The 13,454-nt window shown below is 40.1% G+C and overlaps 1 protein-coding gene across 1 annotated transcript; it reads left to right on the top strand.

Annotated features, from left to right (window-relative positions):
• The first annotated feature begins 3,053 nt into the window (after positions 1 to 3,053).
• Positions 3,054 to 12,726, top strand: LOC142656632 (protein spinster homolog 1-like). Its single transcript, XM_075831557.1, has 10 exons — positions 3,054 to 3,245; positions 3,576 to 3,727; positions 4,085 to 4,154; positions 4,442 to 4,584; positions 4,671 to 4,823; positions 5,784 to 5,973; positions 7,972 to 8,037; positions 8,273 to 8,371; positions 8,956 to 9,127; positions 11,525 to 12,726. Exons 1-10 carry the CDS (start codon positions 3,054 to 3,056, stop codon positions 11,527 to 11,529), a joined length of 1,242 nt encoding a protein of 413 aa, XP_075687672.1. The 3' UTR covers positions 11,530 to 12,726.
• Positions 12,727 to 13,454: the final 728 nt, after the last annotated feature.

The raw sequence follows: 13,454 nt of genomic DNA, 5'->3' as shown, positions 1-13,454 counted from the left end.
ATCAGTATAAAATGATGTATTGGTTCAATATTATTATTATTATTATTATTATTATTATTGTTACTGTTATTAAAAAAAATAATCCACGGTCGTGTTTAAGACGCCTTGGGCTGGGTTCACACAGAGTTTTTCGACGCGGAAACCGCGCCAGAAAATGCTCCAAAAAACGGTCGAAAATGCCTCCCATTGAAATGGGAGGCGGAGGCGCTTTTTTTCCCGCGAGAAGAAAAACCGGCTCGCGGGAAAAAGAAGGGACATGCTCTATCTTCGCGCGTTTACGCCTCAGACATCCCATTGTCATCAATGGCAGGCAGAAAAAGCTTATTTCGTTGCGTTTTATGCCCACGACGCACAATGGCTGCGGGCGAAAAACGGCGCGAAAATCGGCGTGCAGGCAGAGGAAAATCTGCCTCAAACTTCCAAACGGAATTTTGAGGCAGATTTTCCGCATGGAAAAAACTCCATCTGAACCCAGCCTTAATGTGATTAGATAATATGGCTACTTTATTCCAGAAACAGCGCCACTCCTGTACATTGGCTGTTTTTGGTATTGCAGCTAAGCCTCATTCATTTAAATGGGGATGAGTTGCAATAGCAGACAAAGACCATGGACATGAGTAGCGCTGTTTCTTTTTAGAAAGCTGCCATGTTTTTCTAATCACCTACAACCCATTTAATCAGAAATCTCAACACTGGTTCTCTGTACAATCTTCTGGTTTTGTGAGATTCCATATTATCTATCAGAATTTCTCGGATAATGCGACGCTAATGGTATAAGGGGGAATTCACATACGGGAAAGTTGTTGCAGAAATTTTAGCAACTCTCCCATTCATATAAATGGGTCTTGCAGAAATCCATATTCTTGCTGCAGAAACAATCAGATAATTGGAACTAATTGTCAGCCAGAGAAATTTTTACAAAAAATCTGTCGCATGTGAATATACCCTGATGGTAATAAAAAGTTATTAAATATTAACTCCCTTTTCCATCTCCAGAGTTTACAGTCTCAGAATTTGTGAACATGGCGTCTTGCCATGAGAACATTGATGAGGAGAAAGGCCTATTGGCTCCTCCATGTGAGATAAACGAAGACGATGGCGAAAGCCCCAGCGCACAGGACGTGCATGACCGAACTGGAATCTCCTACACACGCTCCATCATTACTGTAGGGATTCTCTTCTATATAAATCTTATATCCTACATGGATCGGTTCACTATCACTGGTAAGTGGGGGGTACTTACATTGTTTTCAGAGGGGGGGGGGGGCTTTATCAATGCTGTAGCTGTGGAGGTACCTAAAATAACAGCACCCTGAATCTCTTCATATCATACATGAAATCTATTTAAAAGGAAACTGCACAAAACATAGAGTAACTTACATGAATTTTGCATTGCTGTTTTACATAGGGACAGGCGTACAGTCACTAACACTCATAAGGACAGTCAGGGACAGGTGTACAGTCACTAACACTCATAGGGACAGTCAGGGACAGGCGTACATTCACTAACACTCATATGGACAGTCAGGGTCAGGTGTACAGTCACTAACACTCATATGCATACCTCCCAACCGCCCCAGATTCTGCCTGGGGATTCCGCACCTAGAGGGAACCCCTGACGTCACTGTCCATATATGGACAGTGGCGTCAGGGTCTACTCCTGGAGTGGAATCCCCTGCCAGAGCATTGCCGCCTGCATCCACCATAATACCCACCCCACACCTGCAGATGCACTTCCCTCTACTTCCTTGTGTAAGGCAGCGCTGCCATGGCACCACTCCCGACTGCAAACTGCATGCCTCTTAGCTGCTCCTTGCACATCAGCCACTGCACTACAGTAGGAAGAAGCAAGGTCTGGGGAAAGCTGCCGCATCACTGGGGAACTTAAAAATACATGAAGGTACCATCATGTGTCCATATCTGTGCAAGTTCTTGCATACATTTGTGCCTTCAGGATTCTTTGCATATCACGGTTTTGTTGCTGTTTTAGCCATAATTTATGTGAAAAAAGGAGATTTGCAATAATACCTGAATGTGTGAGGTGCACGGCTGTGCACGAGTGCAGAGCTGGGGGAGGCTCAATTGCCGTTTCCTGCAGTCCTTGCAAAGCGCCGCCTTAGGGAAGGTGCTTATCTCGTCTAATGGATGGTGCAGCTCAGATGATATACATTTATGTCATATTCATAAGATATATCATAAATGTGGGATTGGTGCAGGTTCACAATTCTCAGAGGGAGCACTTCCTATAAACGGCAATGGAGATGTCTACGGAAGTTATAGAAAGAGCTGAGCGCTGCTTGTTTGATTCTTTCCTTAACCCTCATAAACTTCAATGGAGCTCTTCATTACAGTCTATGGGGAGCACTGCCTTTGTGAATTGCAGAACCCCTATTCTTCTGATAGGTGAGGGTGCCAGAAGAGCTATTGTAACACATCTACATACAATGTGGATAAGCCATAAATGTGTATAATGGGAATCCATGCATTGTCTATAGTGACATCTCTCTTTTTTTCTGACAGGGACGCTGCCATACCTGCAAAAATCATTTAATATGAAAGACAGTGGATCTGGCTTGCTGCAAGCAGGTAGATATTAACATAAAATCTTATTCTGTAAGTCACCTGGAATCCGCCATTTTAGACGCTAAACCAATATTCTAGAGAAGGTGACCAATCTATTCACTGGAGTCTCATGATGTTACTGACACAAGGTTGTGATGTCATCAGTCTCTAGTGAAGAAATAAGATTCAGTCAGGGGAATGGACAGCTGATGGACGTACATAATGGTGCCTGCTGTGAATGGGCTGGGGGTCTGAGAACCGCAAAATAGGAAACAAAATATACTACATCAATTTCACTATAGGGCAAAAGGTGTCGCACAGTGAAGCTTTACATTAATGAATGAGAGGGGGAGGGGAATAACTAAAGTGGGGGATGGGGAGTGAGGTTTAAATGCAGGATTTAATATAATTTGTCCATTTAAAAAATTAATTTTATTTTGATTTTCATACTCCAGTCTTAATATAAAGAAGGTTGGAGAAAAATGCACCTAATGTATAAATGTCGGGACTCTTCCTTTCACGTCTTCTCTCTTCCTTCTCTTTCAGTCTTCCTCTGCAGCTTCATGTTGGTGGCTCCAGTATTTGGATATTTGGGTGATCACTGGAATAGGAAATATCTGCTATGCATTGGTATCACCCTCTGGTCAGCCGTCATCCTTGGCAGCTCATTTATTCCTGATGAGGTAACATCCTGAGTTCATTATTACTGGGGTTTTACGGGATTATGACATTGATGGCCTATCCTTCTTCCAATGACGTTTATGTGACGAGATGTAATACCAGGTACAGCCACCCTTTCGGACAGGCCGCTGTGTCTGTGTAAACAATGGAAGAGACACATCGCTCACAAGAGTGCCACGGCCCTTCATTGTGATTGTCTGTGGTCCTGGAGTTCAGACCCTCACTGACCAAACATTCATTGTCTATCCTAAGACTAGGCCATCAATAAGAGTCCCAATGTTAAAGATTTACTGAAGATTTTCTGAATGATTATTTTTTTTCCTCTTCCCCAGTATTACTGGCTGTTTCTGCTTATGCGAGGATTGGTTGGCATTGGCGCTGCAAGTTACTCCACCATCGCCCCCTCCATCATCGCCGACCTATTTATAGCAGACCAGCGCAGCCGCATGTTGTCCATCTTTTGGACTGCTATCCCCGTGGGCTGGTAAGTCTCCTGTGTAAACACATAGAATCCAGTACTTATGACAAGAGATCCTCTGAATATTTAAAAGGACCTTCTAGTATAGATGTAACTGAGTTTGTATATTGGAGAATTGCATGATCTGCAGTTTACATATAACCCTATGACTAGCAGAATTGATCTTACTGTAAAGACTATTGTGATTTCCTGCTATCACTTCACATTGTTCCTGATCACACCAAGATCAAGGATAAAAAAAGTGTCTAATATATATAATGTGTGCATATGTTTATACTGTTAATATGTCTGTATATAGTTATATTTGTGTGGAGATTATGGCCCATTCTTAACTTTAAAACTTCTTCTTTTTTGCCTATTAAGTGGCCTTGGATACATCATGGGCGCTAAATTGACAAGTGCTATTGGTGGTGACTGGCACTGGACTTTGCGGGTAAGTGAGAGAATTGCGGGATTCCTGCAGGCAAACAACGATTTCCCTGTAAAGTCTTATTATTGGAATTGCTCCCCTTATCTGCTGCATCGATGAGCAACAAGTAGGGCACTTGGTTGCAGTTCCAGCTCTCTGAGTGTCCTTCAGGAACCTATAGACAGTCCTTTATGAACACTGACATATGGGTGTTTGTTTTTTTAGTCATTTCCTATTTTTAATTTCTTAAATCTGGTTTCAGTCACTTCTATTTATATATATAATATACAATGTCTCCTTCTTCTGAACAGGTCATTCCAGGTCTGGGGATTATAGCCGTCCTACTGCTTCTCTTAATTATGAAGGAACCATCCAGAGGAGCCGCGGAACAGAATGGTCAGAAACACACAAACAACAATTCTTGGATGTCAGATGTGAAAGCTTTGCTGAAAAAGTGAGTGTTTTCTGTATAGTGATGGTTGTCGCTGGCTTTACCCCGTGTCTCTTGTGTCACTTACATTTCTCTCTCTCTCTCTGTAGCCCGAGCTTTATGCTTTCCATGCTGGGATTCACAACAGTGACATTTATTTCCGGCTCCCTCTCCCACTGGGCTCTATCATTCTACAAGCGGGCCCGGGTCCTCCTATACAGAGGTGATCCATGTCAGACTGTAATATGTCAATCTGATGACAGGTAAATGCTTATTTACTGGGTGTGCCAGGAGGTTGTGAGGGGGGCTCTCTGCCATTATGTCCATACTCTTCTCTACTTGACCTGACTTTTGGGCAGGGCTACTCGGTGCAGGGTCAGGGCTCCTGGTAGAAGTCTTATTATAGGGTGGGTTCAGACGTGGTGCGTTACATGCAGATTTTTCTGAGGATTTGCTTCAGATTTCAACATTTGCATTGCTAAGGGTGAAATCCACAGTGAAAATCCACAACATTTCCCCAACATGTGATTGCAGTACATACAGTGTTGGGGATATTTATTTGCCAAATCTTCAACAAATCTGAAATCTCCCCATATAATGTATATAGACTGCTACATGACTGTCTGCTCTATACTGGCAAGATATTTAGGATAGGTCCATAGAGAGCCCTGTCTGTATCCTGTTGGTACAACATACATATGACTAACTGTTCCTGCAGGGAGCGCATGTACATATTCCATACATACAGGTTAGACATGATTAATCAATCCTGCAGGGAGCGCATGTACATATTCCATACATACAGGTTAGACATGATTAATCAATCCTGCAGGGAGCGCATGTACATATTCCATACATACAGGCTAGTCATGATTAATCAATTCTGCAGGGAGCGCATGTACATGTTCCATACATACAGGTTAGACGTGATTAATCAATCCTGCAGGGAGCGCATGTACATATTCCATACATACAGGTTAGTCATGATTAATCAATCCTGCAGGGAGCGCATGTACATATTCTATACATACAGGTTAGTCACGATTAATCAATCCTGCAGGGAGCGCATGTAAAGACATCTGCCATTGAATGAACTTTAGGGACTAAATCTTTACAAAGATGAAGATAGTTGGAGTAGTAGTCATACTCAGATTCTTTAATCACCATTTATATCCAATTTTGTATAACCCATTTGTTGACCTCTTTAACCCCTTTCTTTGCAGTCAAATTTTTGGGATGATCACTATCATCACCGGAATCGTGGGAGTTGGAGCTGGCGTGGAAATAAGTAAAAGGTTCAGGAAGGTCAACCCCCGAGCAGACGCATTAGTCTGTGCTTGCGGAATGCTTGGCTCCGCCCCTTTCCTGCTCTTGGCCTTGACCTTGGCAAGATTCAGTCTTGTGGCCTCCTATGTAAGTTGCTGATGAACAGCTTGTTGTGATTGATGTTTTTCTGTTAATAATATTAAAAAGGGTGAAAAAAGCAAATACACAAACATATAGTACCTGTAGATACATATATACAAACAAACAAACAAACAAACAAACAAACGTATAGTACCTGTAGATACATATACACAAACATATAGTACCTGTAGATACATATACACAAACATATAGTACCTGTAGATACATATACACAAACATATAGTACCTGTAGATACATATACACAAACATATAGCACCTGTAGATACATATACACAAACGTATAGTACCTGTAGATACATATACACAAACGTATAGTACCTGTAGATACATATACACAAACGTATAGTACCTGCAGATACATATACACAAACATATAGTACTTGTAGATACATATACACAAACATATAGTACCTGTAGATACATATACACAAACATATAGTACCTGTAGATACATATACACAAACGTATAGTACCTGTAGATACATATACACAAACGTATAGTACCTGTAGATACATATACACAAACGTATAGTACCTGCAGATACATATACACAAACATATAGTACTTGTAGATACATATACACAAACATATAGTAACTGTAGATACATATACACAAACGTATAGTACCTGTAGATACATATACACAAACGTATAGCACCTGTAGATACATATACACAAACATATAGTACCTGTAGATACATATACACAAACATATAGTACCTGTAGATACATATACACAAACATATAGTACCTGTAGATACAAATACACAAACGTATAGTACCTGTAGATACATATACACAAACATATAGCACCTGTAGATACATATACACAAACATATAGCACCTGTAGATACATATACACAAACATATAGCACCTGTGGATACATATACACAAACATATAGTACCACCTGTAGATACATATACACATACCTATACGTAAAACTGTATATACCTGTGGATACAAATACACATCCAAATACACAGCTTTACATACACATACTTGTAGATACAAGTACATAAAGATATACCTTTACATACAAACAACCGAGGTGTAGCCAGGTTTTCCTGCATGGCAAAGATATCGTTTGGCCCCCCCAGTCCCCAAAGATTAACTCTGTTTGCCCCGCCCCTTTCCCGTACCAATTATTGTAACCTTTACTTTTTAACACTGTTTTATTTAACTTCCACAACAATAATAAAGGTATGTACACACCAGACGCTATACAAGTATACTAGTATATTGTGTCATATGTACATACCTATTTTTATTGTTGCTCTAGTTAAATAAAAAAAAAACAACGTTATAATACATTAGTTGGGAAGGAGGGGCACGGCAAAAAGAATTAGGCGTCACCTGGTGCCAAACTGAATCTTTGCCCTGCGTGCAACTAACACGATAAGGGTCCACAATGCCAGGTCCAGGAACAGTGAGGAGCAGGGGCGTACATATAAATCAGGGGGCCTCAAAACAAAAGTTAGAATTGTGCCCATACCAAAAAATAAAAAATAATTCCCCCCTTAGTTCTACCTTAAGGACTAGACTCCAAGTCCCTTTAACCCCCCCTACACCCCGTCCCCACAAAGAAACCTCTCTCAGTTGATGAAAACAGATAATTGCTGCTGACAGAGGCGCTCTGTGTACGGGGCGACACAGCAATCAGACTGTTACTGCTCAGCCAAATTGGCACCCCCCCCCCCCCAACTTCTGTCCTAATTGCACAGGTACATGCCCCACCTGGCTATTCCCCTGACATACAGTATATATCACTGGATACCATACACATCCAAATACACAGCTTTACAAACACAAACACACACACATATTAATACACATATACTGTACATTATTATCCAGTGTAAGGTCTATAGGCAGGTTTATTGCCCCCCTGTGCAGCACTTGTGTTCAGGGTAATGGATAAACACTTGTACTCTTCCCCCTTCACCATCCAGTCTTTTCTGAATGTTTTCTTTTCACTACAGATTCTCATCTTCATTGGGGCATTGTTGCTGACGCTGAACTTTGCCATTGTGGACGACATCCTCCTGGTGAGTGATCATAGCTGAAATGACATTTATTTAGGCTTTTCTCTGTTTTCCTGCGTAGTCCATGAAATGCCACTGACTCTACAATAACTGACAGACAAGAGACGGAGAACATTATAAGTGTGGACTGCGCTGTTTGCAGATATTATAATGCAGATATTTGGTCACTTTGTCTGGCTGCCATTGTTGAGTTAGGGTCAGTAACGTCCTGTCTACTCAGAATGTCCTCTTGTTTTAGAGTGTGGTGACCCCCAGAAGACGCTCCACAGCGGAGGCCTTACAAATCATTGTGTCCCACCTGCTGGGTGATGCATGGAGCCCATATCTCATCGGAGTGGTAAGTATTAGTCACATTATCTTCCTAATGGGTATATGAGAAAAGTCTTAGCCTGACTGACCCCCAGTGTGAACAACACACAACAGACAAACATTACACATGAAGGAGACAGCACTAATACAGTACGCAGACACCAAGCAGACATTATCAACATTATCAGCTCCCAAAAATCATATAGTACACATACAATGCCAATACAGCACCGATAGTATACCTACTCAGCATATAGACAGAACGAAGACATGACATAGAGCTGTCATACCACATACATACAGCACAAATACACCAGAAAATATTCTTACCCTGCCATTGATAATCTTCCTAAGAAAAAAGCATGCAAAACTCTTGCCAATAAGTAAAACTGGGGCTAGCAAAGTTTTAACCAGTGCTCCTCATGGGCTGAAGGTCGGAAGCTCCTCTGCTAACTATGGTGAGGAGTTTCCTCTTGCCACCTCCTACCATGTGCTGTCACCAGATTTCCCGAATAGTATCCAGCATGTACTGTCTGGAAATAATATATACACTTATTGTGTTATTTCTCATAATTCATCTTACATAACAATGTGTCGTCTTCTTATCCTCAGTTATCTGACCTCATCCGCAAAGGGAAGCCGGAATCTGACCTATTAATGTTTAACAGCCTGCAATATGCCCTCATGGTCTGCGTTTTCGTATCCGCTATTGGAGGAGGGTTCTTCTTGGCAACTGCCCTCTTTCTTGAGAGAGATCGAAAGAGGGCAGACATAGAGTCCCAAGGTATGTTCCCTGTCTGTATGTGTATGTTCAATGTTTACTCATGCCCCCTGCAGAATTAAAGTGGAGATCCACCAGTATGGTCAGAAAATGTAAAATATGGACTATATCAAAATCTGTATATTCTGCTTTATGGGATTTTTGATTGATTGTAATTTTTCTGGCAATTTAGTCTTGTGTAAATACCTGGGACGTCTCAGCTCATTAACCCCTTCCCGCCGCAGCCCTTTTTCAGATTTTCATTTTAGTTTTTTCTTCCCCACCTTCCAAAAGCCATAACTTCTTTATTTTTCCGTCGATATAGTCCTATGCGGGCTTGATATTCGTGGAACGAGTTGTAGTTTTTCGTAGCACCATTTATTGTGCCATATAATCTACTAAGAAATTGAAAAAAAATTATTTGTGGGGTAGAAAATGAAAAAAATAGCGATTCCTCCATTGTTTTTTGCGCGTCGTTTTTACGGAATTGACTGTGAAATTAAAACAACATATTAAGTTTATTCTGTGGGTCAATACAATCACGGCGATACCAAATATATATCGTTTTTTTTATATTTTACTGCTTTTACAAGTAAAAACCTAAGTGTAAAAAAGAAAATGTATTTTGTGTCGCCAAATTCCGAGAGCCATAACTTTTTTATTTTTTCGTCGATTAAGTGGTATGAGGGCTTATTTTTTGCGCGACAAGCTGTCATTTTTAAAAATACCATTTTTGTGTACATGCGACGTTTTGATCACTTTTTATTTTATAATTTGTTGGAGATGAGGTGACCAAAAACTAGATTCTGGCGCTTAATAGGAGCACAAAGATGGCAGACCTGGTTCCTAATGCTTATTAACAAGTGAATATCTGCTATTGGTCCAGGGTGCAGGAAGATTAACCCTTTTGCAGCCAGGGTTTTTGGACATTTTGCTTCTAGTAATCTAAAATGTTCACACTTTTGACATGTATAAATAAAACCTAACTTGCAAAATAAAGTCTCATACTAAACCCTTATGCCTATATATTTTGTAAAAGAGGACACCTGGCACATTGTCAAACTGCTTTCCTGAACTTTATGCACACAGGCACCGTCGTGCAATTTTGTGTCAAAAATGCATAAAATTTATATTTTTAGCTAAAGGTGTGACCCAAACAGAAAATTAGATGCACCACACATCTTAAAAATAAGAGTTCAAGATGCGCAGAGTTCAAAAATAGCATTTAGGCCTATGTCTAGCTGGACATATCTTAATAAAATCACCAGAACTGAAGAAACCAACAATATGGTTTTAATCTGGAAATGTAAAAAAAATAACAACCTATAAATTACAGGGATTACACACCTTGAAAGGTTAATGCACCCCAAACCCTATACATTGCCTGAAAGCAGATAGCCTGACTATGGCAATTGTCTTGACGTGCTGTCTACAGCCATATCTATCTTCAAAAAAGGTTGTGCTCTAAAAAATGCTGAAACAGAAGTCATGCAATATTTGGCTGTCATCCACATATGTGTTATAAATGTATACTGCACACAGCAAGCAAGTTATATGATACTAAAATCTAAAAAAAATTTGAAAGCGCATTGCATACCATGAACAAAAATATAATGTATACAACCAATCACCTTCATGCAACTTTGCATCAAAGAGTGATTATAAGCATGCAAAAAATGTAACTTTGCACTGTACTGTACTCTGCAAAAACTGTAAGATGTGAGGAGTTCAAACATACCACACATGTCTATGTCCACAGGTGCGTGTGTTAAAGAAACGGCAAAACAGCAGGAATGCGCCAACCAATTTTTTCATGCAAGTTAATTTAGGGATTATATAGGTACAAAATTATATAGGTACATCATTTTTCTTTCCCCTATACAAACTCTAAGGGTGTGTCCAATTTTACCCCCATTTTAAAGAAGTTGCTGCAAAAACACGCCATTTTTTCACGATTTTGCAAAATTTGCGGCACAAACACAAATTGACAGCAACGTGTGAACACACACTGAATCTAATCAATAATCGCAAATCCCTCAACCTAATCTAATACGTTTTTTAGTGGAAGTAGTTGAACACGAAGCCATTATGGTGATTGTTAGTGGGTGAAAATGTCTTTACTGACTGATGGAAGTTTTTTTCCATCTATCAAATATGTTTTATTTCATAAAATACATAAATTACATAGCTTTAAAGATATCAAATCTGAGCACTGATTGGTAATCTGGGCAATAAGGCCAGACTTAATCTTAGACAGTTTTGATAAATGAGGCCCATAGGTGACGTTGATAGTTCACAATCTGTAACTTCTCTTGTTATTAACCATCCAGCATTGTAAAGCAGAACAGTATTACGTGTGAATGATCTGATAATGTATTCCTACCTCATCAATCTTATTACTTTGTTTTATCTCAACAACAGGATGAAGCATTTGGACATTTATTTATACCATGCCTCAAGACCAGAACATTACATCTTGGATTGTCCATGGCTGCACTGGTTCTAGGAAACAAATGACCCTTGCCTAAATCACCACACAAACACAGATATGAACTAAAGAAAAGCATCAATATTTTGGAGCTCTAAAGACTTTCACCATAATGAGCAGCAGGGCTCTGCTTTGCTCAAGACAAAACTATAATGTTTCCAAACAACCAAAAATGGATTCTCTGCATGCAGAATCAAGGACACCAGACAACATAAAGTCCACATGTATGCAAATGGCAGGATACCAAGCAAGTTGCTAGTGGTAGTCAAGATTACAAAGCTGCCATTACCTACCCTGTTACTGATTCCAGTGGTTGAAACATTATAGATACTACACCGACATTGAGGAAACTGGACCTAGAGTGTCTGCAATTCCTAAGATTGCATTGAGGAAGAAAACGAGACCAACCTCAGACTCATTTATATGGAGCTTTCACTGACTTCTTCCTCAGAAAAGCATCCCAAGGAATTTGCACAAATCTCTTTGGAGAAAAGACTACCAGCAAACTTAGGTCTTCCTCAAAGGACATTTTTTCTGTGCCTGTGGCTCGGCTGAGTCACAGTGCCAACCTGGACTTGACACTAATATTTGGACAACAGATCCAAATCCCTGGAGTCCTTGTGAAATAACCTCACAAGGAAGGACAAATGTATCTGCCTGTGGCTCGGCTGAGTCACAGTGGCAACTTGGACTTGAAAAATCTTTGGACTGCAGGACGGTATTCCAAACAGAGCATTTATGTTGCAACAATTGATGGTGCCTGTGGCTCGGCTGAGTCACAGTGCCAAACGAGACCCGGAGTCTTTGTCAAATAACATCACAACAAATGACAAATGTCGCTAAACGAGACCCGGAGTCTTTGTCAAATAGTCTTACAAAAAATGACAAATGTTGCTGCCTGTGGCTCGGCTGAGTCACAGTGCTATGATGAGTTTTACCTACCACCAATAGCAACTACCAACATAAATCCAAAACAACGCTTGCCAATCTTTAATAACCTTCATCTTCATTATACCAACTAAAGAGACTGCAGTTATATACCATCTTAAGATGAAAGGATGAATTTCAAGACCATCATGTTCTTGACTGCTTTTAATACTTTTACAAGTATACCAACTTTATGGAAAAAATTTTATCATGCTATTTTAATAAAAACATATATAAGTAGCACATTATTATAGTATACTGTCTTTACTTGCTGGTTTATTACACATTCTGGATTATTAGATGGCTATAGGGAAATGCTTCTGAAAGTTATGAAACCTATCAAAGGAAGAGTCAGGATTGAAATGCAGGAATAGTCTGAAAATGTGTTTGTTCCACAAACAAAACGTATTTCCTATTCACAGGATGTCACAATCCGTGCGTATGTGGACCCACTAGGCCACACCACCATACCAGGGTGGGCCATTTATATGGATACACCTAAATAAAATGGGAATGGTTGGTGATATTAACTTCCTGTTTGTGGCACATTAGTATATGGGAGGGGGGAACTTTTCAAGCTGGGTGTTGACCATGGCGGCCATTTTGAAGTCGGCCATTTTGTATCCAACTTTAGTTTTTTCAATGGGTAGAGGGTCATGTGACACATCAAACTTATCGAGAATTTCACAAGAAAAACAATGGTGTGCTTGGTTTTAACGTTACTTTATTCTTTCATTAGTTATTTACAAGTTTCTGACCACTTATAAAATGTGTTCAAAGTGCTGCCCATTGTGTTGGATTGTCAATGCAACCCTCTTCTCCCACTCTTCACACACTGATAGCAACACTGCAGAAGAAATGCTAGCACAGGCTTCCAGTATCCGTAGTTTCAGTGTCTGCACATCTCGTATCTTCACAGCATAGACAATGGCCTTC

This window comes from Rhinoderma darwinii, chromosome 6 (genome assembly GCF_050947455.1).
Source record: "Rhinoderma darwinii isolate aRhiDar2 chromosome 6, aRhiDar2.hap1, whole genome shotgun sequence".
NCBI lineage: Eukaryota > Metazoa > Chordata > Amphibia > Anura > Rhinodermatidae > Rhinoderma > Rhinoderma darwinii.
Note: the sequence above shows the minus strand (reverse complement) of the source record. Positions and strands in the feature narration are given on the sequence as shown.

What these genes read in the sequence shown, in the direction of transcription:
- LOC142656632 (XM_075831557.1), top strand. Translation starts at nt 3,054, where the DNA reads ATGTATAAATGTCGGGACTCTTCCTTTCACGTCTTCTCTCTTCCTTCT. An exon ending in TCAGTCTTGTGGCCTCCTAT is followed by an intron (nt 5,974 to 7,971) that starts GTAAGTTGCTGA and finishes TTTTCACTACAG; the next exon opens with ATTCTCATCTTCATTGGGGC. An exon ending in GCCCATATCTCATCGGAGTG is followed by an intron (nt 8,372 to 8,955) that starts GTAAGTATTAGT and finishes TCTTATCCTCAG; the next exon opens with TTATCTGACCTCATCCGCAA.